The 26,602-nt window shown below is 43.2% G+C and overlaps 1 protein-coding gene across 3 annotated transcripts; it reads left to right on the forward strand.

Annotated features, from left to right (window-relative positions):
- Positions 1-51: 51 nt before the first annotated feature.
- Positions 52-26,588, forward strand: LOC145903764 (peroxidasin homolog). Of its 3 annotated transcripts, none has more exons than XM_082991901.1 (35): positions 52-313; positions 5,021-5,092; positions 7,182-7,253; positions 9,242-9,313; positions 9,761-9,832; positions 11,345-11,416; positions 12,447-12,628; positions 13,254-13,371; positions 13,436-13,518; positions 13,747-13,865; positions 13,931-14,051; positions 15,009-15,116; positions 15,423-15,584; positions 15,727-15,834; positions 15,900-16,016; positions 16,675-16,852; positions 17,788-17,918; positions 18,184-18,303; positions 18,949-19,059; positions 19,355-19,429; positions 19,509-19,614; positions 19,841-20,043; positions 20,497-20,644; positions 20,945-21,082; positions 21,368-21,603; positions 21,890-22,077; positions 22,139-22,304; positions 22,646-22,761; positions 23,053-23,205; positions 23,329-23,477; positions 23,559-23,691; positions 24,085-24,291; positions 24,586-24,746; positions 24,976-25,211; positions 25,458-26,588. In XM_082991901.1, exons 1-35 carry the CDS (start codon positions 108-110, stop codon positions 25,772-25,774), a joined length of 4,956 nt encoding a protein of 1,651 aa, XP_082848027.1. In that variant the 5' UTR covers positions 52-107; the 3' UTR covers positions 25,775-26,588. The 3 variants fall into 3 exon arrangements, with proteins under 3 accessions (XP_082848027.1, XP_082848028.1, XP_082848029.1); XM_082991902.1 differs by having other exon boundaries at positions 12,447-12,619; XM_082991903.1 differs by lacking the exon at positions 9,242-9,313.
- The last annotated feature ends 14 nt before the right edge of the window (positions 26,589-26,602 follow it).

Genomic DNA, 26,602 nt, shown 5'->3' on the forward strand with positions numbered 1-26,602 from the left:
TGAACAAGACAGAGAAGACGATTAGCGCATGTGCTGTATGTTCACAGACTGGTAGCTCCAGTAGGCTTACCCGTACTTAGATCAAATTGAGCTGCTTAGAACTGGCAATGACTACCCGGCGAACCTGTAGCTTGGCTGCCCTGGTTTGCGTCTCGGCACTGCTGGTCGTATTCTACGGACAAGTGGTACTTTCGCAGCGGCGATACAGCTACCAGTCCTGTCCCACCGGATGCGTTTGCTTAATAGCGACCGTGCGATGTACTCACAGAAGACTGGAGAGTTTCCCCAACATCCCTACGGACACTAGAACCCTGTAAGTATGGACCTACGATTTTCTTGCGGTTTCCATTTAAACGCGAACCAACGCACTGCTGTTGCTTCTGCGCCGTCTCGCAATTTACCCGTCGTGCCAATATTTGCGCAGGGGCCGAGCATTTGTGTGGCTAGCAACTTGATTTCTAAAGTGCAGTATTTCACGACCCTGATTGTCGCGCAGTGCTTGTTTATTGCATTTCAAAGCCGCGTTGCAGCTGAACCGTAGTTTCGGTGAAGAAAATAGTTGAGCACGCATAATGTTGAATATGGGCACCGCAAAGCAAATGTTTAACCCAAATGGAAATACCTCTTATCAATTGAGTCTGTAATAACTTAACCTTTCTTCCTTTGATGGGACTTGACAGACTCTTGGGATATAAAAAGAAGGTTTAAGGGTTTCTGAATCATTTTTCTGTTTAATCACCCAACCTCAACTGGTGCTCTGGCGTTCGCCGTCAAACACTCGGAAAAGCGTTGGTGGTTTCTAAGCCCAATCGCACGACCTACGAGTTGTTTTTTATTTCGAGTTCATAGTTTTTTGTGTATATTTCATACTTGAAAAAATACTACCAAAGCTCAACTTTTTATGTTACGCCTAGTGGTTTCTTTGGAATTAGAGAATTTTTCTAAACCTAACAACCATTGCTGTTAAAAAAACTCATTTTTAAACCAGAATTTGTCATTACATTTCCGCAATGCGGAAAAATTTGGCTCCCCGCTGTTACTCACACATCGCCCATAAATTGGTACATTTACAAGTACACGCGATCAGAGAAAGTCGCGCGTCCTGGAAAACTTGCCGTCGCAGCTGTTTTAGGACCACACGGATTAGCTCACCGCAACACATTGGATTTCAGTTAGCCGAAAGGACGCCGATAGCGATTGTCAGTCTTAACGCGATCGCCTCCAGCCGAACATTGTCGCTGTGACAGATTTGTCTCCATGGATCAATCCATTGCAAAACGGATCGTACGTTGAGCTAAAGGCGGCGAGAAGCTTTGTTGAGGCCGCGGGCGTTCCATTGGTAGTGTTGTGCGGGTTGGGACACATTGCACCACCCTGAACATATTATTTTCATACCTCACCCCACACCCACTTTCAAACACTGTTTTGAACAGCATTGAATGATAGGACGTTTCAATTATAATCCAAAATACATAAAGGGTGCAATCGGAAGTATTTTTATAAAAAAATCTCATTTAAAGTAAGCATGCCTGTTTAGTCCCAACAAATATGTCACTGTAATGGTCGCGATGCCTCCAACGGAGGTGTTGTTCGCCGCTGTTTCAAAATCAGCATAAACTAGGTCACAGTGACATTGTAGCTACAACTGGCGATGAGGCGGCCCTGTTTTAAATCTAAGTATTGGGTGATCTTCGAAAATTTGGTTCACCCAAATAGGTTTTCGTTTGATTTAAAGAAAAACTGAATTGACAAACCTGATATTTACTCAAAGTTAACTCAAATTTTTCCAATGAATTCTTGCGATCGCATTTTCTTGAGTCTTGATAAATTCAAAAACGGTACCATGCGCTTGACGCATAATTTATGAGTGATGTTTTCCGCTCACTAAAACGACCGTTTGAACATTTGAAACTTATCGCAGAGGATTTGCCGCCGGATGAGGTAGCTTCATTTCCTAAACCTCAAGACAGATTATCGCGCTAAATTCGCCACACGATCTTTTAATTTCTATCCTGTTGGCGATTGTGGCGGATGATCCCCCTCCCTTGCTTCATAACTTCGGCCCCCCGTGATTAGATCGTCTTACGATATCTCTCGGCATTTCGCGTCACCCCAGCAGGCCTTGTACTTTTTATTTCAAATGTTGCAAGTATGGAAATGAGTATTTGACTAAATGTCGATTGTTTGAAAACCATTTGTCTGAGACCTGCGTGAGTAAATCTTCCGTTTAAGGAGGTCTGAGCAACTGTTGTTTTTTTGGCGTTGTGCTGCCATGGCAACAAAACCGCAACAAACGAAAAAAGCTCTTCCCCGAAAAAATGCCGACAAAAATGAGGGCAAGTCTCTTGTTAAGTTCAACTCAAACTCTGGCAACGGTTTCTGACTACTTGTAAAACGATCCACGTGCCCTTGGCACTACATCTAATAGCCGGCTTAAACCAGGCTCTTTATTAGATCCAAGGTAAACGTTCGTGGAACCCTGGCACCGCCGCGAGGTGCAAATAATCATAGCGTGGAGAATATCGGGCGATATCAACCGATCCCGGCATGACCTAACATGGACTGGCCTTCCTTAAAAGTGCATTTCTTCGGCTTCACCGCTGCGACCGGCAATGTCGCGTGTTGTTATAGTTCGCGATTCGGCCCCCGATCATAAACCCGAAGCAAAGGAAACCGAGTTCAAGCTGTCATCGGCGCGGAATGCTAATTATGTCGTCATACCCGCTTGCTGCCCAAAAAACCACCTCGCTATGCTGCAGGAACGTTGACCTCTAGGAAACGCGAAATCGCAAACATTTGTAAATTGATGTAGTCTGCGAATGCCCCACTGACGCAGGGGGCTACTCTAGTATGAGCTATAACCTGTTGCTACCAGCGGTAATAGATTTTGATTGTATGAACAATACGCGGCGGACGTTACCATTTTTTAAGAATACTGGTGACGAAGGTAAGTCTATGAACGAAAATTTTTTGCCTACGGTAAGTTTGAAAATATCGGCTAGGGCAGAGGAATGCAGCTGCTCCCTTCAGTCAAAGTCAAATAATAAAACCCATCGCGATTTACGACCGCGCAAATATGTTACCGCGTTGTCGGATTGCGAATGCCAATACGTGACTCCAGAATAAGATGTTCCCCAGAATCTCGTGCACAATACAGAGAGAAGGTTATGAAGGACGATCACATTTAAACATTTATTTTCGTGTCGCGGAGTTATGGAGGCGTATAGGCATTTCCTACAGTCCAAAGGCGCAGTGTTGTGACAACGAAAGGGCGTGACGACTTTTTCGACGTGTTGTGGGTGGCTCCGGCTAATGTGGATGCGAAACTTTTCCTCCAGGGCCCAGTGGCTTGTGCGAATTGGGCTGTCGACTTAAAATTGTTTAGCAAAACTAAATTGACCAAGTTGTTGCATTCAGCGTTTTCTATAGTAAACCCACAGAATTGCTGTTACATCAAATCCTGTTTCTAAATCTGGATGATGAATAGCTGAACTGCAAACGCATAAATATAGAACGCTTGCGATTGAGCGGTGATGTAAGCTGGAATAAATGGACGTGGAGTTTATGCCACCAATGTTGACAAATGTGACGTCTTTGGCTGTGGTCTGCAGATCTACAACCAAGCACTTGTGTTTGCCCTTCAAATGTCATATGTTTTGTGGTTTATCGGTGGGTACATAATGTGACCAAATCACCTTCTTAATTACACCGTATGTTCAAAGCCAGGGCTAGATGTGATGCTGTCGTCAATTTATTCAAGAAAAACGAGGCTTGAACAGGCTTTTTTTTTTGCAAACTACAAAACTGCTTTCATGTAAAGAGTGGGCGCCGCTCTTTTGTACATTACCGTCGCTGTCAATCGAATGGCCGTTAAGAGACACTTTCCATACCTTCGCGGGTCAAAGAAAGGTCGCTTTCACAGCCGTTAAACGTAAACAGAGGCCAACAGCTCAGGGGTCAAAGTCGAACCACATCTGGTTGTGTATGTTTGGTTAGGTTTCTGCTCGTATTTTATTTTCGACGGTACTGAATTTCGAATATGCATTTAACACAAATCATTCACGGTTGTACAATTTCCCATGGTATCTTCCATCTTTCTTCGGTATGACGATTCTTCGAATACACAAACACTCATCAATGCAGTTTCGATGATCAAAAACTAATCAAGTAACTTGTTCAATGACATTTAATTTAATTACTCAAAGCTATACTTTCGGCCTAATCTTCACTTTAACCTCTGGTTATATTGAGATGGGTCATTTCTTCTTCCTGTCCTTGTGCTGATTCCATTGGGACCGCTCTTCGCTGTTGTCAAATTACTTCTGTGCGTCATTTGGGATAATGTAATAGAGAAGATGCAAGCACGCACAAATAAACAGGGTTTGCTAAACTCGACATCTGAGCAAACGTAATGCTCAACTACTTCGTTACCCGTGTTCCTTTCATCAGGCAATCAAGCTAAAGCAACCATGCTACACAGATGCCTCTCTGTGCTAAAAAAACGTAATACACATCCATAGTCTTGCACAGAAATAGTACATGTTTTTTGGGCCAGGATGCGCCAGCAGTATTGTTATGACCAAAAATTTATGACTCTCGAATGACTACTGTTTTATTGGACATCGTCTCTTTCCCACAAAGTTTCAGAAATCAACAAAACTGTTTAAAGCAGATTTGGTGATAAGACACGTATAGTCGTGTGTAATTTGCTTACTGTGTCGACATTATGAGAGCAAGTCAACAAATCGTTCGTTATATCGCCGCCCGGCGCAACGCGATTCACAAGATACTAGCAAACGTGCTATCATGTCGCACGTTGTGTAACAAGCCGAGCCGCAAATATTCCTCCTCGCCATCTTCGAGGGCTCGAAAACGAATTTATTTCGAATAGTTTTCAGGCATTAAAGACGAGCCTTTGAACGGTTTTCCTTTTGATAAGCTTTCCGAATTGTTTCCAAATTAGTATGTTTTTTTTTTAAATACCAATATGTGACAATTAATACGTGTTTATTGTTTACAGGGATCTGCGTTTCAACAAGATCTCAGTCATACCCCCAAACACATTCCGTGGATTGCGAAAAATTAACACAATGTGAGTATATAACATATCTCTAACTAACGCTAAGTGAATTGTAACACTACACAACAAAAAATTTAAATTTTATGAGTAAGTGTATTAGAGGACAGTTCCGCGTTTCGATACGTTATGATAATAAGCGTTTGTAAAGCGTAGCAGACGCTTCTGCGTCACTGATATTTTCAATAAATGTTGCTTAGTTCGGTTAGAGCATTATTGCTGTCGTTTGAAACCTCAACGTTTACGGTTAATTAGTGTCACGTCAACACCGCGATGGATTGCGCCGAAGTGATATTCTGATAAGTTTTGGGTAATGATGGACGAGGTAAGGTGCAACGCGATACGCCAAACCCGGCATATTCAAGTTGCCTTATCGTCGCCTGTCACCAGAAAATCGATCAGGGCCCGTGTTGAACTTGTGCGTCTGGAACCTGGACCTGGCACCGCCCCACTATCCGTTACAAGCCCCGACGCCAAAGCGTCTGCACGGGGCCAAGGCAAATATTGAACCAGATCTGTTAGTTGTATAATCCCTGACGCCCCGTCGCGGTCGGGTGACGGCGAATGTCAGCAAGGGCTCAAGCAACTGTAACGCACATCATCGCAAACCGTTGTTTCAATCTTTGCCTTTGGAGTAGAGATCTTCTCCGGGAACGCTCTGCTTGACCTCAAAACCCTTACTCGTGCGCGGCAGTTTGCGTTGGGCCTTAATCCCTGTTGTCAGCAGCAGATTTGGACTTGAATTTCATAGCTGACAGTTGCACGCATTTATCTCATAGATCGTTGATTAATGACACATTTACACGGCATGACCAGATTTGTATTCAATAAAGATGTAAAAAGATTTTTTAAAATCGTGTTCCTTCGTCAGCGGTTTACACTTGCGCTCAAATGGCGTCATGGCTCCTCCGAAATTGGCCAGAAATTATGGCGACGCGACATCAGCACCGGGTCGAACTGGTTCGCGCCAATCTGTCATATTCCAGCGTTAACGCCAGTCTGCGAAGAGCGGTTCAGTCAACAAGGGGCGTTGTATTATTTGGTCGCGCGCAGCAACAAACCACGATTGAGGCCGCAGAAACACAGAGGGCTTAAGATCCGCGTACTTCCAGTATGACTCAGTCGGGCATTTAAGTTTTATCGCCCAGCGGGCCGAAGGAGAGAAACGACACTCAAACGTACGGAGCTCTGCAAAGTTTTGCATCCGTGAGTTCGGCAATGGGTGGAAATTTGGGGTTTGTAACCGCAGTCCTAAGACCGGGCAAGATATATCTCGGCGCTTATTACTTGTTGACCCTGTTGTTACCCGACCTTAGTATGTACGATATCGGGTTAACCGACATCGTCTTTAATCATGTAAAGCGAAACTTGGCGCCTGGCGTCTATAATACAGCCCTGGCCATCTTTTACAAAATAAGGAAAAGGGGGGAGATCGCATTTTGGGAAAATGAAGGTTTAATTTAACCCTGTTTCAACAGGGCAGAGTGTTAGTATCCGGGGCAATTGCAGTGAAAACCTTGCGCATGCAAAGGCACTAATTAGGGGGAAATCGTCTGCGGTGCATATATATACCCTACTTTTTCAGACCGATGAAATTACATACCTATAGACTGCAAATCAACTCCTGTCACCATATGATGTTGACCGTGCAGGACTAAATGCAATGTAAAAATCACTTATCGGTAATCAATAGGATCACTCAACAACCAGTTTATCGCCCGGCATTAGCGGTTGATTGAAGGTTCGCTTTGTTTGACCTACCACATTCCCAAAGGTTTCAAACACTCCCACGTGACGATGGGGGCACATCTGATTCCCTCATATGCAACGGATTAGTGTCCCTTGGGTCGTCATGGGTGACCGGGGCGAAAGTAGAACGGTGAGAAAGTCACGCGAGAGGGGCGCACCGGCGCTCGTGCGAACTATCAATACGACACGGGACAAAGTGGCCTCAATTGCTGCCGTCCATCGCACCTTTAGGATGCATTGGCCCGCGTGCCAAAAGTCAAGTAGTGATTGATACCCGAGACGTCGCGCTAACCCGTCTCGTTTTGAAACCTGCAGTTTTAACATCTCGCCTGTCACACTGTGGTTTTTGTTTCAGGCTGCTCAACAACAACCTGCTCGAGTCGATCGACCAGGATGCCTTCAAAGGTCTCGTGCAACTCAAATACCTGTGAGTAGAGTTTCGTCGCCGATTTCGCTCGGCAGTTTGCTGCTGTTGCTACGCGATTGTTGCGCTGATGCTTGAGCATGGGGAGCATTTTTTTTTAATTGTTCGAAATGTTGAACAACACAATTTTAGAATTGATGATAAATGTTTGGCAGCTTGACAAAACCACGCCGGAGAAGTAAAGTAAAATGACAAGTAAAAAGCAATTAAGCTTCAGTACGATGACGTACCAAGGCGGTCGATTTTGGAGTGGGCGTGTTACGTTGGTAAAGAGTTAAAATGCTTTAACGGCATACCAATCCTGTTAGGGAAAAGCAATTATAGGTTTGCCGCCATGTTAGAAGTTCAAACGCAAAAAGATCAAACGCAAGTATGCGATTACAACTTTGTTCATGGTTACTTGGAAGCCAAACTCGAAACTGGTAACAAATTTGTTGACAACGATACGCAAGGACGATTTCTGCCTTAGAAATTCCTACCAGCAAAGGAGAAATACGCATTCCAAGTACAGCACAAGTGTGCAAACGTGAACGCCCCTGATCTCAGATAGTGTGGCTCGTCAACCACGCTACCTCAGCAAGTTTCAATAACATCGGGCCACACGACCGCAGTCCAACCGACCTGACGCAAGCTGCATGCCGCGGTCTGTGTGGCATTCCCGCTTCAACTGAACTGTTGTAATTACTGACGGCAATTCATTAGATTCAGTTTGTGAACATTTACCAGGCGGCGACACGAGTTTGAAATTGTGCGCTAGACGCTAACAAGGTAATAATAGTTGTACCTCACCTATCACATATACAGGAGAAGAGGAAGTTGCGTGAAGTGAGTTAATTTCAGGATTTTACCCAACGATGCGATTGCTTCAACATGGTAGAGTGTAGCGTACAGGCCTCAACGTACTGTGGCACGCATATTAACGAAAACACACAGCTTATGATAATCTAGTGAGGATTATGAGGGATTACCCCATACTGATGCCCCACTGACAGGTAGCCATCATCGAACTTGTCACAATTGCCGTCTCCAGTTCTACTGACGCGCGTTGGGCATGTATCCGCATTCCAAACATCTGACCCCGCTTGCGATGACAAACAATAACTAACCAAAAACCGGGATCATCCTGATGTCACGGGGTCTAAGAATGACGAGTCCTCATCCCTCGAATTGATGACGCTGATCCTCAGAAATACGCGATCTCCTTATGTGGCGTGAAGAACTTAAAAAACAAGTTGTTTTCGGTTTTGTGGCGTGATTCAGCAGCTGCTTCCATCGAGCGCGAAATGCTCGCCCGCGGTATTACAATAAAGCGAAAACGTAAGGCACGCGACTGGCTCAACAACAAAATATACGATGACCGCGGCCTTCGCGAAACAAACAGGAGAGCCTTGCCTTCAGCCCGTTGCAACAAAGAAGTCACGTGGTTTGCAGTAAATAGCCAATGAACAATCAGTCGTGAAGTTTACCTCGTGTCTGCTATACCGTTACTGGTTTTGGCCACACGGAATTTGGTAACAAGTATACCGTATCATCTTCCGCCCCATGCTTCCTGTTAATCTATTGAATCCATCAAAATTCACCTTTGCTAGACAAACCGTAGCACCGCAATTTATAAACTTGCGGTTAGCTACCATTTACTGAAGTCAGCAGTAAACGACAAGAAACTGGCATGTTAAACAAACATGCCGTAAGCGCAGTGTATTCTCTGGATCTAATTATTATAAGCACCATGATCTTTTGGTTTTCGGCCGTATTTTTGACCAATAAATAAAACCTATTTATCAGACAAGTCTATTCAAATGATTTGTTAGTTACTATAGAGCAACTAATTCTGGCTTGAACAATATGCATGCATGCTCAGCATTATTAATCGCTGCCAAGGCACGTTTGACTTCAAGTAAAGGTTGAGAAGGCAATGACTTCTTTGTTTAAATAACCCTTTTGGGGGGCATTGACAACCGCATACACTTAGGCTGCTTTTGTGTTTCCAGATACTTGTACAAGAACGAGATAACAACGGTGCACAAATACGGCTTTAGAGGCCTTGATTCGCTCGAGCACTTGTAAGTCTTTTCCACTATTTGCATAAACAACTTCAACTGCTCGACTGCCGCGACTGTCCTTTGCCAGATTTTAATAATGCATGCGGGTATTTTTGGGTGACTTATCAAATGCCAAATATCATGGTTGGTTGAATTTAATTCTGCTTTGATTCTGTTGTTACCAGTAATTGAAAATCTCATTACTTTATTTTCCAAGATGTACGGTTGGCCCTAATTACCAAACAAACATCAAATCTAAATACAAGCAACCTTTCAATTGCCTGCTTTCTCGTGATTTATTTGCAACTGGAATTAGTGTTCCCGGAAATGTTTTCTTTTTCAAATAATTTTGGAAACGCAACTTAGCAGCTGGCTTGTGGTGCATGGCTCCATGATGCAGTAACATTGTGGCACTGCTTGCAAAGAGCGGAGACAAGTTATTAATCCGTGTTTGTATTTTTGACGCAGGTACTTATATGACAACAAGCTGGAGACAATCCACCCCATGACATTTCAGAACGTCCCCAAATTGCAGAGATTGTAAGTTGGCGTCACGCATCAGTGCATGTAAACTGCGCGGTGTTAACTACGCTTTGTTGCGGATTTAGAAAGTAAACACCGGGCGTATTTTGAATCAATTTACACTTTTTACGGTAGTGTGTTGAACGACATTGTTATGTATAGGTTTTGAAATGGAAAACTTTGTTCTATCAAACAGAAAAGGTTCAAACGATTTTGAGTCAAACGATAACATTTGGCTTAGCATATTCTTCTCAAAAACATGTTGCAATAAAAACGCAAATGGCGCTGTGATGATTAAACAAATATTTGACCATATTATTTGACTTCTGTTCTCGAACGTAAGTGAGTCCAAGTCGTACCAATATATACGTTCGAGACTCAACAAGCCAAGCCCCACTAATCGGTAAATAATGAGGGCTTGGGCGAGATTTTAATTTGTACTTGACGCCCTTGCCGCTCTGTACACATGTGATTATCTGAACGAATCGTTGAGTTTTCATTTACTTTAGTGTCCATTGAAACAACAGCAGGTTATGCAAGGGATCGAACTTTTGGGTTTAATGTAGATAATGTACTTCAAGTATGTTGAGCCGCCAATGCGGGTTCAAGTTATTTAGAAATTGTTCGTGGGTACGCATGACGTTGACTCGAGTCCACGATGACACAAGCGGCATACACCCAAAAGCAAATGTATTGTATTGGATGTTCATGCTTGACCACTTTTACGAGGCGCATCTGATCCATTTTAAATGAGAAAATCACGTGGCATCTCCTCTTGCTTTGAGACATTTATAAAGATCATCAGACAGTTTCAAACTTAATACTCCAAGCCCCTAATCTTTTGCGCCTTACAGACGAGAAATGTCAACTATTTTGTCACAATCTGCATGCCAAAATCTTTCCATGGGCTTATTTAAAGAACTAAAATTGATAAATCGGCCCTGCGGTCTGTCGAAACTCGTTCGCTCTTGGGGCGCTTGCTGGAAAGGCACAGGGCAGCAACTGTCTGGGGCCGGATTAGCGGTCGACCATCGGTCTTAGCTCATCATCGCCGGGAAATTGCAAATTGACACAGCTATGCGTAACTTTCCTGTTCGGCTTTTGAGAACCCGGGCAGACTTGACCACGAAATGACCCGGCTTATTGCATGCCGGAGAATAAGATAAGAGCAAATGTACGATGACGAACCCCAACGGGCCCGACTGCGGTTCACTATGGCTATAAACAATTCACGGCTTGCAACAAACAATTGCGCTGTTGCTGTGTCAGGCTGGGACCACACGTAAAGCACATAAATTCTTTAGGGCAATAATAATGGCAAATTGACCCAGGCAACATACGTAAAAATTCCAAGCGGCATCTTAATGGCAAACCACAAGGGTTCCACTCCCAATGCGATCGATGATAAGAAATTGAGTTTCCGTGTAGCATCCCTTATTTACCTGAGCCGCGACTCGAGATCATGGTGCTTGCTACAGGTGCGTGAATATACGTGCAGTGGTAACAACGAAACTTGCTTTTGCGTTGCAGATTCTTGTACGGAAACCGTCTTACCACGCTGGCAAGCGTTCTTTTCAACAACCTCAATCATCTCAGACACATGTGAGTGAGATTACTTGGAATTGGGAGTGTTTATAAGCGCCATTGTTACCGTTATGGCCATATATGTGTTACGAGTCATCACTGCTACGATTTATGACCCCGATTCGGATAGGAAACATATGGACATTTCGCATGGACATTAATTGGTGGTTGGCAATTGTTTTGGCTTCGCTGAGGTGATAGAGAGACCGATTGTCTCAAATAAGGCGTGAAGTACGTCCACTTGCGGATATCTTATAACTTAATTATGCGCGTACTGTTTCGTATTTCTTCCGAGTGTCGTCATACTGGCTCATGTGTAAGTTGGATCGCAAAAGCCTACGGAAAAGTAGAGACTTATCGACCGGATTTCCTTCAGACACGATTCAATTCTCTTTTTCTAGTTCAACGAATTTCTCATAAAACAAAGGGCGCGATTACTTTCGAGAGCATTAAAACGCGTCCGATACGGTTTTGGAAACTTGATCCTTGCAGCAGAGTTTTGTAAATAGTTTGACCTGCGGAGCGGTAAAACTTCTTCTTAGGGGCGGGACGCTCTGAAAGTCTAGACGTCCGCTTCGCTGTCGAGGTTTGCGCCCGGTGTATTGGATGTTAAACTTCCGGACCGGCTGGCTGGCACGCTGAAGCGCCGGCTGCCGGTGCAAGGAAAGTAACTCTGACTAATTAGAGGGAGAAAGCCGTCGAAACACAGTTTTCCGGATTAACTTTCGTATTACCAATGTTTGGCGGCAAAACATTCGCTGTAGCACTGTGTTGCTGCGTAATGGGACTGAGTGTAACGTGACACCGACACGGTTTTGATCAATCGATTTAAACTTGAAAACCATGCGCTTCATGTGGGAATTTAAGTTAACTTTAAGGGAAAAAAAGTCAGTGGATTAGGCGTTTTGAAAATGGCTTACAACAAATAGTTTTAGGAATAATTAATAACACCTGTTCTGTATTCTGTTCCTGTATTGCGTTACCAGGTAAATTCCGTCGAAATAGAGTACATTTTTGTTTCTTAACTCTCACTATTTTTTATGAGCAGTCGCGTCGACAGCAACCCTCTAAAGTGCGATTGCCACCTGTCCTGGTTCGCACTTTACCTGCGTTCTTCACGCCAGCGCGGTATCCACGCATCTGCCACTTGTTTCTCTCCGCAAGCGGTGGCCGGCCAAGCTATAGCCAGTCTACGGGAGGACGCCTTCATGTGCCCGGAAGGTTCCTACAGTGAGAGCAGCACCGAGACTTAAAAAATTGCACAGCAAGTTTGGGTGCTGCATGGTTGTATGTTGGTATTCGTTGTTATGCTTCGGAGCCCAGGGATGATACCTCCGCTGTCGGTCCCTTGCACACTTCAAAGTGGCATAAGACCGCCTTTCTGTGCATGTTTTTTAGAGGAAGAGGAATCCCTGGGCTAGTTACGGTTTGGTTTACTTTAGGAAGGAAAGTAGCATGTCCTATGGTTACTAATATAAAGAAGCTTCAATAAAGAAGCATGTGGCTTACTTTCCATCTTTTTGCCATTGTTGTGGAAAATAAATTTAACCTAAAGAACAAAGAGTTTTTGGCACGAAGCATGTCTGACATGTAGGCGGTTGTCTGTAATATTCAAGTGTAATTAATGTATTTAGTGAGCTCTTTGCGTCGTTCAGTGTTTTTGCTTCTTCGCATGACTTCCCGAATATTAGTAGGGCTGACCAAGATATCCCTGTCACAAACGTACCAAGAAACTTATCTTGGCAACTTCTAAGGCATCTTGAATTTCAAAAGTTATGCATGGAGGTGCTTCTAGATTTTACAAAAACCAAATATAACCTGCACAATGTTTAAACCAATTTTCCATTGTTTTAAGGGGAACCAATCATTACCCTGAATCCCGAGGACGTTGAAGCACGTCAGAGGCTCTCAGTTCGTCTCTCTTGTCGCGCATCCGGGCAACCGCAACCGAGGATCAGATGGACCCACAACGGGTACATTTCTTTTGTCTGTTCGTTCTTGCGCTGACTTTAACTCGGTTTGATTTTCTACTCGTAGGGCGCGTATCGAAACTGACTCGAGGGTTCGAATTTTGAACGAAGGTACCTTACTGATACAGGTTCCACGGCAGTCAGACGAAGGTAACCATACGAGTTGAATTTGTATTGCGCAATAGCTGGCCTGGCAGCTAGAGCATCGCTTATCATGTGATAAAGAAAATGCCGAGTTAGATTTGTCCGTAAACATACCCACTAATACAGTGGACCTCACCAGCACATTGTTTACTACATATTTGCCAAGCTTTTACTGAATCAACACTTTATGTCATATAAACTACATGTATTAAACCTTACCTTTGTCGTTTACAGGAACTTATGTGTGTGAGGCGCGAAACTCCGCAGGTGTGGCAAGGAGCGATTCAGCGGAAGTGACGTATGTGGGTCTAAACGGGCCGCCGGTGTTCCGAGTGACTCCAAGTGATAGCGAGGTGCCTCGACCACAGCTATGAAACTTTATTTTAGGGATTTTGTGGTAAATTACATCTGAACGCAGGTTATGATCAACGATCACGTGACCTTCCACTGCCGAGCTCAGGGCAACCCCCATCCAGTAACGAGATGGTATCGGAACGGAAAACGTTTGCCTATCGTTCCAAACTACATCATTATGCCACGTAAGGTTGCTTCAGATGCATTGGAATAATACATTTCCCAAGCACGCGGCGCGATTAAATTCAGAAAAGATGTAAACCTAATGGAAGACCGGTGGCGGTTTTGACCATCCAACTGGTTAAGATTATTTTAATAAGCTAACTTGAGCGCGAATTGGGCCTCTTTTCTTTTGGGCGATTGTTAAACCTGCTTCTGCCTCGTTCTATAAAGAAACCAGAGTTCGGATAACTTCCCGATTAATTAGTGAATTCAAAACTGTTACCAGCTTCATTAAAACGGTACATTACAACCTTGCAATAGAATTAAAATAGAATCCAAGCAAATAGAATAGACTTACAAGCAAACACTGGGCTTTTAAAGGCTCTCCATTTCGAGAGTTGATTGGTCAAATAGTGTCACGTGATATCATGAACCGCTCAAAGTAATATAATACAAGAACATAAAATACAGGATATTACCAGCCAGTACACATCGAAGTTATATGTGTAAACCGGATATAGTTGATTCACGTGTGCTTGGGAGTCACCGGTTCACACGTTTTGGTGCCCACTAATGGAAGGTGGTCCTTCGCGTAGAATCTGGGACGCATTGAAATGGTTAGTTTAATGCAAGAGTATGTATCCTATGAGAATATTTTATATGGGAAACAGGATATTAAATGAATCGCTCTACTCGAGAACATTCGATGGCTAAATCATTTGGGTCAAATTGTGGGATTATGCAATACATGCGCAAAGCTGCTCGCAAAACATTACGCAATACAAGTATTGGTTTCTGTTACGTATGTTCTGGCTCCGACTGCATGAGGCGAATTTTTGAAGTAATGAGGTGTACGCTTTTAAGGAATCGGCAAAACTGTGTTACGAAATACCTGTCTTTAAAGAGCCCATTATTGTGACACTCGTAGCACTTGAGCAGGAATCTAATCAACCTAAGCTATCTTTTTTCTAACTTCGCAGACACTCTCCACATTAGGCACGTAGGACTCGAGGACAACGGTACGTTCACGTGCGTGGTTGCCAACAGCGAAGGAAAAGCCAACAGCTCCGCCCAACTCCTAGTGCAAAGTAGGTGAAGTTCCGGCCACCGCAACCTATATCAGGTTACAATGGCCCAGATGTGCGATACGGGCAGCTTTTGGTGTTTAAACGAGCGTAAAACCTCCACGGGGTTTGGACACAAAGCGTTTGCGGCAGCGGCGCAGGAAAACAAAGACAGAAAGATGACTCACAGGACGGGTTGAGTTTGTTTTTTGGGGGGAGAAGAGATACACAGTACGAGACTTACCTCAAGTCACAGGTGGCGGGTCTGGTTTTAGAAAAAAGATTCGAAAATACCAGTAAATGTACATATCAGAATAAAAATCTTTTCAGGCCCACCAAAATTTACGACGCCTCCGGAAGACAAAACCTCAATTCAGGGCAGGAGTGCCACAATCCAATGTCAAGCCGAGGGTATTCCCACTCCACAGATCACGTGGCTCAAGGACCGTCGACCGCTTAACCGGGACCAACGGTACCTGATCATGTCCACAGGTAAATGTTTAGGAGAATTTTTAACAATAATTCCATTTGAACAAGATTGTGTATCTTGTGTGAATGCGGCAATGCCGTAAAACTGACGAGGTAAATTTGGGCCTTGGGGTTGTTTTTTAAGTTCGAGTTGTTTTCCCAATAGGTTCCTTACTTATTCGAGCACTCTCCGCTGCGGACGAAGGGAGTTACACATGTCGTGCTTCCAGCAAATCGGGAGTTATCGCTGCCGATGCTTACCTTACAGTGATAGGTACAAAATTATACAAGTTTTTACAAATACATTCATTTGCAGTTAACTTTTAATTTGTTTTCCAGTTCCGCCTCATTTTACCGTCAGGCCACAGAATCAGAGAGTCCGCCAAGGGACGACGGTAGATTTCCAATGCCAGGTGGCTGGGCGACCGCAACCACATATAGTTTGGACAGTTAACGGTAAGACAGTTCGCTTCCACACACGAAACCCCAAACTCATATGTAAAGCTGTTAAGGTCTTGTAAATTGGATTGACTTGCTGTGCAGAGAATGTATTCGCTTAATGAGGCACTCCTTACTGAACGTTATGTTATGACCACAATCCTTGCAACAATTACCTCAGTGTATATATAACCTCTAAATTTGCGCCAGGAGTATTTATTACGCTTCGTTAGCTCAGACACACCCACTGTAAACAGCCGCGGTTGACCCTGGAGTGGGAACAGCTGATTTCCCGATTTTGTGCTCGGGACGTGAATTCAACAGATTAACATTGTTTGGAAAGGTTTCGGATGAAAATAAAACTACTTGGTCACCACACGCATAGTAGGCGGATATACTGCCAAGCACTTTTTGAAACTTTAGTCAAGGCCTCGACGTATTAAAACATACAAAAAGATACAGGCTCATTTTTAAAGTGTCAATATTGGCAATGGCCGCCCACACGAAGCATTATAATGCTGCCATCGAATTTTTATGCGTTTAATTGCCGAACAAGGTCGTATACCCCTCTCCCTGCGTCAGTCGACACACGCAATCGCTGAAACGTGCAAACAATCAATTTTACAACCACCCTTTTTTCATCTTGCTCAACTGAGACGTTTTACTGTCGCGACAGGCAGAGCTGTTCCTGACGATCCGCGGTACAATCTTCTTCCATCAGGGACTCTTCGTCTGCTGCGCGCGCAACCGGAAGACGCTGGTTCATTCCGGTGCGAGGGTGCTAACTCTGTTGGAGCGCAACATGCCCAGGTTTCTTTGACTGTCATCCCCCACACACCCCTTGTATTTGCAAGGTACTGTTTGTTTTCCTCTGTTTGAAACTTTTATGTCTTAAATGGTCAACAAAATTTCGTTTTCCTCAAGCAATGCTGCTGTGTAATAACTTGAGCTCTTATTTAAGTTTCACTCTTTAACGAAATTCAGATCAAACGAGTAAGTAAAATTCGGTAGAGGTAAAATTTTATGCAATGTAAAAAACGTCTCTCTTATATAGGACTGTAAAGAAATACAGGGATTCCATAAAAAGGCCAATGTCCGTCAACGTGGGGTTGTCATTCTATGTTTAAAACTGGTTTATGACTCATATCCTTGCCAAGCTTTCCTGCAAAAACTGAGATCCACGCTTGAGGCTTTAAAGCCACGCACCGGGACTCGCTTGTTTATTTTGAGATCACTTGAAAGAGAGAACAATGACATTGCGCTCAGCTTGCGAAGTGAGCGACTTTACGAGGCGGTTTGGCAGTCACGTAGTTTTGTCTTCGCTTAAGTTTATCATTGCCAACCGCTTCCGCAGTAGATTTCAACATGTATGCTCCTCACAACTTATACCAACGACCTCCGCATGCGCTGAAAACGAGACGCAAAGGTGGTCTGTTCCTTATCAAAGGGACCTTGGCCATCAAGGTCTGTTTGTTTACGGTTACGGTGTTGCGAATTATAATTCTCCCCAAACGAGAGACGGCGTTACACCAAACCCGTGAAGGGATAGCATAGGAAAACCCCGGTTCCCGGTTTCCTATCGGAGTATACGAGAGACGTCGTTACACCAAACCCGTGAAGGGATAGCATAGGAAAATCCCGGTTCCCGGTTTCCTATCGGAGTATACGAGAGACGTCGTTACACCAAACCCGTGAAGGGATAGCATAGGAAAACCCCGGTTTCCGGTTTACTATCGGAGTATAATGTACACCATTCTGTCGTGCCTTAAACGACCACACTGTTTTTCAGCTCCCCTACTGACCAAGAGGTGACATCTGGTGGTGACGTGCATATCACCTGCACTGTGACCGGCGGTGGCGCTGGAGAGCGCGGCACTGATATATATTGGCTCAAGGACGGCGTGCGTCTCGTGACAACAAGTCAGTACACAAGGCATAACTTGTTGATGGTGGATAAATGTGGTAACAAATAACATCCTTGGTAAAAGTGGGTGAAACTAAACTGTCCAAACAAATATTTCTAAACACATTTAAAAAAAACGTGTGCCCGTTTTGTCTCCCTGGATATTAATCACCTTTCTGCAAGTTAGGAACAGTTTTCTCAAGCGTCTTTATGTTTGGTTGTCCTGTCTGACACATCAGGTACCACTAAAACTTTAGCTGACTAAATTTTTCGTTGACGCAGACGGCCGATATTTCATCACTGCAGCGCCATCTAGCGTTCTGACGATATTTCGCGCCGGTCGTGACGACAGCGGAAGATACGAATGCCGGGCTCAGAGTGGCATGGACATGATCACAGCTTGTAAGAACATACTGTTTAATTTTGCTGAATATTGTGCCTTGGGAAAATGTAAGGCTTATCATTAAACAAACAAATCTGGCTACATTTGGCGTAACATTAAGGTTAAATTCGACCATTACAAGTAGGGATGCACCGAAAGTTCGGTTTGCCGAATTTATTCGGCCGAAACTAAGGCTTTTATAATCATTCGGTTTCGGCCGAATATTTTTGCAAAATTCGACCGAAACCGAAACTTTTTTACTGCATGCAACACTGATACGCAAAGTTTAGTACAGTTTAGAATCATAGTTCAAACTGTACTAGTGTGTTTTATTTGTTAATTGTCATCGATATCAACTTTAAGCAGTTGGTAGTGCCAAAAAAGGTTGTATGATAGGATCAGATGCATTCCAGCACATGTTTTGTTTAAATTTATTGCGATTTTTAAGAGATGGATAACAAAATTAGTTTCGGTTTATTCGGCCGAATTTATTCGGCAACTTTTACCGAGTATTCGGTTTCGGCCGAATAAAAAAAATGCTTCGGTGCATCACTAATTACAAGCATGTCCTTTTTGTACATGGAGGTCTTATCTCTCGATCCCCTTTAAAATGTGCTCATCAAGCTGATAGATAAGTCGTATGTCAATCGTTTTTTCCCCTGCAGCAATGACACTCAAGGTGGTTGTGGAGAGTTCGGTTAACGATATCGTGGCAAGTTTGTCAAACCTTCTCCCGCCAAACTGCCTGCGGCACGGATGCACCGGAGAGCTTTCGGGTAACTATAGGAAAGCGTGCTATCTTTCCATTTCCGCCATGACAACAATATAAGCACATGTTAATTTCCTTGTAGACTGCAATATATATGTTATGTAGAAGCCATGTAACATTGCGCACATGCGGCGTTTTAATGTATGTTATAGTGACATGCATTGAATAGTCATTTTCAACGGTTGTACATTACAACATTCTTTGAGTATTCTTATTCCACTTTGCATTTACCACCCTGTATTTCATGTCTGCTGAATATCTTCAAAATCTACTTAACCTTTGAATATTTGAACATTTCTCAGAAGGCGGTGACGGACTGGACCAGATTTTTCATCATTTTGTCGAGCCTCACCCCCACAGGAGCAAGCGGCAAAGCGGTAATAATTGAGCTTGGTTCAATTTGAGTTGGCGGAGACGCCTCTTGTATTTATCGCAAAACAACAACGAGTTTCACAGAATCTGGACGTTTGATCAACCTGGCCGAGTTGGAGGAATCTGTGCATTTAGCGAGTACGTTGGTAAACCGTGGAATCAACGAAACTGTGGCTCATTATAACGACAGGTAATTATATACAACTTATTTGCTTGCAGCGGCACCTACTTAGAAGTAAAATGGCTGGTCGCTACACTGAACAATTTTACGCAGCCTGGGGCTTTAAAAAAGACTTTTGATAAATTGAATTGATTGAAGTAAGGTAATGACTTTTTGTGATAATGGATTTCATTGTAGTGCGATCAAGTCGAGAACTTATCTGTCCTATCAAATTACGATGAACTCTTTATCGCAGGCGCAACCGTCAGACAGCAGGCGACCTCCTCAACCTCATGCGTTTCCCGTCGAGTCAGGCGGGAGTGGACTTAACCAAAGCCGCCGAGGTTTTCGATGTGTCTCTACGCATGATCGAGTGTTGTGTGCGACGGGGCATGCAATTGAAGAGGTTTGCACTCCCCAAACAAAAGGATGAGGCTGACGTTTCCCCGACCAGTCCTGGTACATAAATTACACTTTGATGACGTTTGGAATTGTCTGATGTAATTGTAGCTAGGAAATTCCTACATCCCATAGTGAAGCAACTCCATTGATTACATTACTGTTTAGAACAAACGATCTTTATATGCGCAAAAGAGCCATAATAATCAATGAGAGCTGCAGACAGAGTGTATACACGCACTGTTTCGACCTGTAAGGTCTTATCAGTGCAGCTGTTGATGTGGCACTGTGCTAGCTGGTAGACTAGCAGGCACACAGATTTCCACTTTGTGGTACCTTTCGGTCAATCGTCGATATGTTGGGTACCAAACTAGGTAACAAACGATCTTTAATCATTGATTTTGTTCTGGGTACATCCGAATGTTTACCAAAAATTGCCTTGCGATATAACTTAAAAACCTATTTTTAATTGGTGACAATGAAATACTAGGCAGTATCTTGCTTTATTTGTAGGAGAAACAGACATTCATAACATGTCCAACCCATTTGACGTTGTTCCCATTATCGGAACAGAAGTTGTGGAGCTTGTCGCCAACCTGTCCGGGTGTTCCGGTCACCAGTCAATTCCAGATTGCTCTTCAAACATCTGTTTTCACAGAAAGTGAGTTGCTACATTTATGAAGGTCACCCAATTCCATATCAGTTCTTTACATTACCTCTTTCCTATAACTTCCACGTTTGTCTTAATGTTTTCCTTGTGTCTTTTGTTGTTAGACCACGGGTGACGCTCGGCATCTAAAACCTAAAGGTTATTCCAGCGTCTCCCTGCCCATACTTTAACGCTTTCCGATTACTTTACTCTGTAATATTCGTTGTCGTGTTTGGGCAAAAATAAAGCCAATGAATAAAAGTCGTTTTTTCATGCAAAAACTTTCACTAAAACGTGTGTGGTTTCGTGCAGGTATCGCACAGCGGACGGAACATGCAACAATATTCACTTTCCGCTGTGGGGAGCGTCACTTACTCCGTTCCATCGACTTTTGCAGCCGATCTACGAAAACGGTTTCAATGCTCCTGTGGCCTGGGATCCAGAGCGTCGGTATGTGTTCAGATAAACTTTTAATGAGAAAATGTTTTCCGACACAAGTTTATTTCTGGTCCGGGGAATGGCAATGATTGTCTCGCATGAGTGACATGTTGGATATTTGCAAACTGCATGCGTCCCATTTCATAGAAAGTAAAAAACGCAGTGCGATCTCGGGGGAAAATACAACTTACATTAACTTACAAATGTTTCTTATTTAATAATTTAATATGAGAACTAATGTTTACTTGAATTATTTTACACCCTATAACCTTCTTTTGTAAATTTTTCTCTTTCTAGCTACAACAACCACAGTTTGCCATCGCCCCGCAAAGTGTCGGTAGCTGTGTTGATGTCGGCAGGATCCCGCCCTCCGCGTCAAGACCCTGATTTCACCCATATGGTCATGCAGTGGGGTCAATTTGTTGACCATGATCTTGATTTTACAACTATGGCGCCCAGCATCCAGCGTTTCTCTGACGGCCAGGCTTGCAAGGACTCGTGCGATAGAGAAGGTCCTTGCTTTCCAATTGGAGGTAAGATCGAACGACTGTGCTAGTAACGTTTTGTATAAGAAAAGTAATACTTTTTCATATGAATTCGTAATAGAAGTAAACCTAAAAACGACACAGTATTGCAAACGGCAATTTTAGATTTCGAACGCGTTTTAATAGAAATAAATAAATAAATAAATAAATAAATAAGTGCTTTAGCTTAGTTTGAAAAAAAGTCGTCGACATGTCTTTAAATTTTAGCCAGAAACGATACGAAATGCACTGGCACCCAATACCCAGATCTACTTAAATTGGTTTTGGTTTTCAGTTGACGGGAGTGATCCTCGGCACGGAAGATTTCACCACCATCCACACCCACCCTCATCACTTCGTCGGGGTCATCACCGACATTCCTCTTTAACCTGTATGGAGTTCACGCGTTCCAGCGCCGTGTGTGGTTCTGGTATTACGTCAGTGTTCTTCAGCGCCATCTCGCGACGTGAGCAAATCAACCAGGTAAGAAAGGCTCAGTTTCATATGATATAGATTCGTGTTAAAATAAATGATACTTTTCCAGATTACGTCATATCATGACGCGTCAAACGTGTACGGGAGCACGGAGAACGATACGAACAACTTGCGCGATCTCGCCAACGAGTTCGGGTTGCTCAAGGAGGGACAACCTCTCGAGAAAGAACACAAACCGCTTTTGCCGTACAATGTTTTCAGCGATCTGAGCTCAGGTTTTCTATAGCGTTCTTCTCATAGCAGGACGTGAAAATAATGCTTTTAATGCAAAAAAAAAATCATTCCGAAGAGCTGCAGACAGGTGTACACACTGTTTCGACTTTTAAGGTCCCATCAGTGCAGCTGCTGACTGGCAGTGGGCTAGCTTTTATTCCAGCAGGCACACAAATTTCCACTTTGTGGTACCGTCCGGTCAATCGTCGATCAGTTGGGCACCCAACTGGGACGACAGAGACAAACCTGATGAGACCTTACGGGTCAAAACAGTGTGTACACCTGCTTGCAGCTCTCATTGATTATTGTGGCTCTTTTTGCACATAAATGTCATTTTTGTTAGTTGGAAATTTCATTCGTCCTGTGGCTCCTATCGAGTGTCGCAGAGGAGATGGAGAAAGCGCCCAACAACGTAGCGTCCCATGTTTCCTGGCTGGAGATTTACGCGCCAATGAACAGGTTCAAATTTAGATGTACAAATCATATTTGCACGTACGAGCTGCTGTGACTCGTTTGAAAGCTCGTGATTTTTTAACCTTACTGAAGAGTTATTTCGAAATGGAGAGCTTTTACACTTAGCAAATTAACTAACTTTCTGGAAAGATAAATTGTACTAAAGGTTTACACAATTTTGAGCAAGACATTTAATTCTCCCTGGGGGACTGTATCATAAATCCTAATCCTACTTGTAGTAATTAAATATTTTACCTCATGCAAAAAAAATTGACGTATATGTTCACGATATTCTAGGTGTCCCTGACTGCGATGCATACGATATGGATGCGGGAACACAACAGGATAGCGCGTTACTTGAGACGTGCTAACCAGCACTGGGACGGTGACACGATTTTCCACGAATCAAGGAAAATCGTGGGGGCGCTGATGCAGCACATCACATACACAGTAATCACAACTGTTTATAACAAACAACAAAAAACATTACTGTTAGCTTTTAGTAGAACTAGCGAATAAGTAATAGACTGTCTTAGTTTGGTTTCGTTGTAAAACAATACTGCTATTGTGCAGCAATGGTTGCCAAAGCTCCTCGGTCCGTTCATGGATAAAATTGGACCATACAAGTCGTATGACCCCAACATGCCTTCGTCCATTGTAAACGTTTTCGCCACTGCCGCTTACCGATTTGGACATACAATGATCAACCCAATAATGTACAGGTGAGACTATAAGTGCAGCTCTATCATGCTTTGCAGCTATGAGATTACTCAAAAATAAAACCAGTTTCAATATCTGTTTAGGTTGAACGAGACTTGGCACGAGACCAGTCACGGAAACCTAAATTTGCATCAAGCATTCTTCGCACCGTTTAGGATCGTTCATGAAGGAGGAATTGATCCACTTGTGAGAGGACTTATCGCCAAACCCATGAAGGTTATTGTAAATATTTATTGCAATGTTTTTCAAACTAAATTAAATGTATTTTGCGCAAAAAGCAACTATGAACAATACACTCAACAGAAAAAAAAGGCATGGGCACCGAAAAAACTATAAAGGTTATCAAGTCAGGCACCCATGTTTAAGGTGATTTCCTCACGAAGAATCACTGTCTGTCGTAGGATCGCAGCCGGTCGCACTGTAACGTGATGTGTTGCGACAAGCCGCATATGACGTTAGGTGCAGGCCACCTGGTCGTGCTGGTCAAAGCAAAACCCACCGAAACGCAAACGACAACTCGGTTCTCCATATATATTATATATTTATATATATTTACCAACAATGGTCATAAAGTAAATGCCACAATTTCAAGCCAAATTTTCCCCTTAGGCGAGAGACAGCGACTCAAACATGAACTCAGAGTTGATCGAACGCCTCTTTGCATTGGCGGAAGAAATCGCTCTTGATCTCGGGGCCCTCAACATTCAGAGGGGTCGTGATCACGGATTGCCCTTCTATTCCGATTGGCGCGAGTTTTGCAACTTGTCTCGTGCTGATACTTTCGACGATTTGGCAAAGGAAATCAAGAACCCAGAGGTGGGTAGTCTGTGTGTAGAGGTTTGGGAGGACTTATTTTTGACAGATGTATTCATCAAAAACTGTTAAGAAATGTAAGAATTTAAAATAGAATGAAAGGTATTGCATTTCACAAATGGGATTTACATGGTTCCAGCTTGCGTTTATTCTAATAGAGGTGCGTTATTCACATTTACTTGTGAAAATATAAACTTTTGTCTTTGGTTGGGTATGGTTTCATACAAAAACAACCAGCTTGTTGAGTAGTAAAACCACATACAGAAATTTTAATGAAATCATTTATCCAATTTTCAGGTAAGAAATAAGTTGATGCAACTGTACAAGGTCACATCCAATATCGATCCCTTTGTTGGGATGATCGTAGAAGACATTGTTCCAGGCTCCAGGCTCGGACCAACTTTAGGTTGTTTGCTTAGCGAACAATTTAAGAGAACGAGAGACGGAGACAGATTTTGGTGAGGGGAGAATTTTAAATACTTTTGTGCATTTTTAACTTCACTTTTGAGTAGGAAAAACTATGTGGTCATTTAAATAAAACACCAAAGCCGTATGATTCACGTTCATTTCAGTAAAATAAATCTTTTTTGCCACAGAATCAAAAGATCCGACAAACTAGAAATGCTTTATGTAACTTACTAGCTATTTCTCCACGTGTTGAGTTATATTATGTTTTCTTCAATGAAGGTATGAGAACCCAGCCATTTTCAGTCCAATTCAAGTCAGTGCAATCAAGCAAGCCTCATTGGCGCGAGTTATTTGCGACAACACTGATTCGATAAGCCAAGTACCACGTGATGTCTTCCTCAACCAACCCACGTCCGACTTCGTGTCATGTGACGAAGTACCTGCGGTTGATCTCTCTGCCTGGGTAGATTGCTGTCGGGACTGCGGGGACACTGGGTCGTTTGAAACACTATCAGGTGAAAATACTCGTATTTTGTTTTTGAGAAGACCGTTTTTGAAGTTAAATTGTCATATCTCGTCTCATAAGTTTTGTCGCTAAAGGAATCGTTAGAAAACTAGACAACGCTGTTTATCCCATAAGAGCAATCAACTAACAACTATATTGCAATCCTTGATATAAATGTGACACTAGACCAGATCAATAACCACATAGCATAAATTCTACTCCAAAAAAGCAATCCATTGTATAACTTCTATCACAGGATATGTGCGAAGCAGTTCGCGTTCCAAGCGTTCCGCCAACAACTCGCCATTTCCTTTTGAATTTGACCATCAAGAAGACAACGGTTCGTTAAACGTCACTTTAACGTCACCGGCGGAATCACCACGTGTTGCTCACAAATCCACCGAACACATCACGTTTAGCAAGGAAGCCTCGAAACAAACCGGCTCCAATGTAGAAGAGAAAGCCTTCGACAAACTTACCGCACTCGTGGAGAAACTAGAAAAGCATGTCGGACACCTTCAAGCCGAGGTTCATCGATTAGAGAGCAAACTCGAAGTAATAGACACAGATTAGGCAATTTGGCGTGAGATCAACGTTTCAGGATTTGGAACAACACACGCACGTTTTTGTGTAACGGGCCGCCGTGCCGTTTTTTTGCCGACAAAAACAAATCGCCACGTGGTTTGTTTATTTATTTAGCTCAATTGTTTGCGCGTGCCGCTAGCAGTAAGGGAGCATCTGTAACCTTTTTCCTTTCTTTTTTTTGCCATTATTCCTATCAGTCAGAGTTAAGGGATTTGCAACCGCTTGCGCAAGACCTCAAAGTTTGGCGTCAACGAAACTGTCACACAACCATGCTTTCTAAAGTTTTCCGATTTTCGGTTTCGCTGGCAGGCACCGTTGGGAAAACCTTTTGCAGCCAACTTTTTTACGCTTCAGTCGTCGTTTTGTTTGCGTTTTTTCAGTCGGCGTATTCTTGGACCGCAAAGCCCTGGATCTTGCGCTCTGTACATATTTACCCTTTTCGCCACATCTCGCAGTTCCCTCGCCAAACAGCATACCAGTTAGCTAATAAACGCTGCGTACTTATATCCTTGCTCAACCTTCGTTTTCTGGACTAATACATATGGACGTTATTGGATTTGCAGTGCGTAAATAACTACATTTTTACCACATTCTTTATCACAAGAACAAAACATGCATTAATAACTGTAGCTTCTTTTATAGGAAATTTCACTTGACGAAATAACAAAGCACAGCATGAAAAGCTGCCCTCTGAAGCTTAGTCATTTTGTTGTCTACCTATATGTATAAGTAATTAGACCAAGGATGACGCTTGGCACCGAAAACCTAAAGGTTACTCCAGCGTCTCTCAGCCCATACTCTCACATTCCCCTATCT

Source organism: Ascidia mentula, chromosome 5, assembly GCF_947561715.1.
Source record: "Ascidia mentula chromosome 5, kaAscMent1.1, whole genome shotgun sequence".
NCBI lineage: Eukaryota > Metazoa > Chordata > Ascidiacea > Phlebobranchia > Ascidiidae > Ascidia > Ascidia mentula.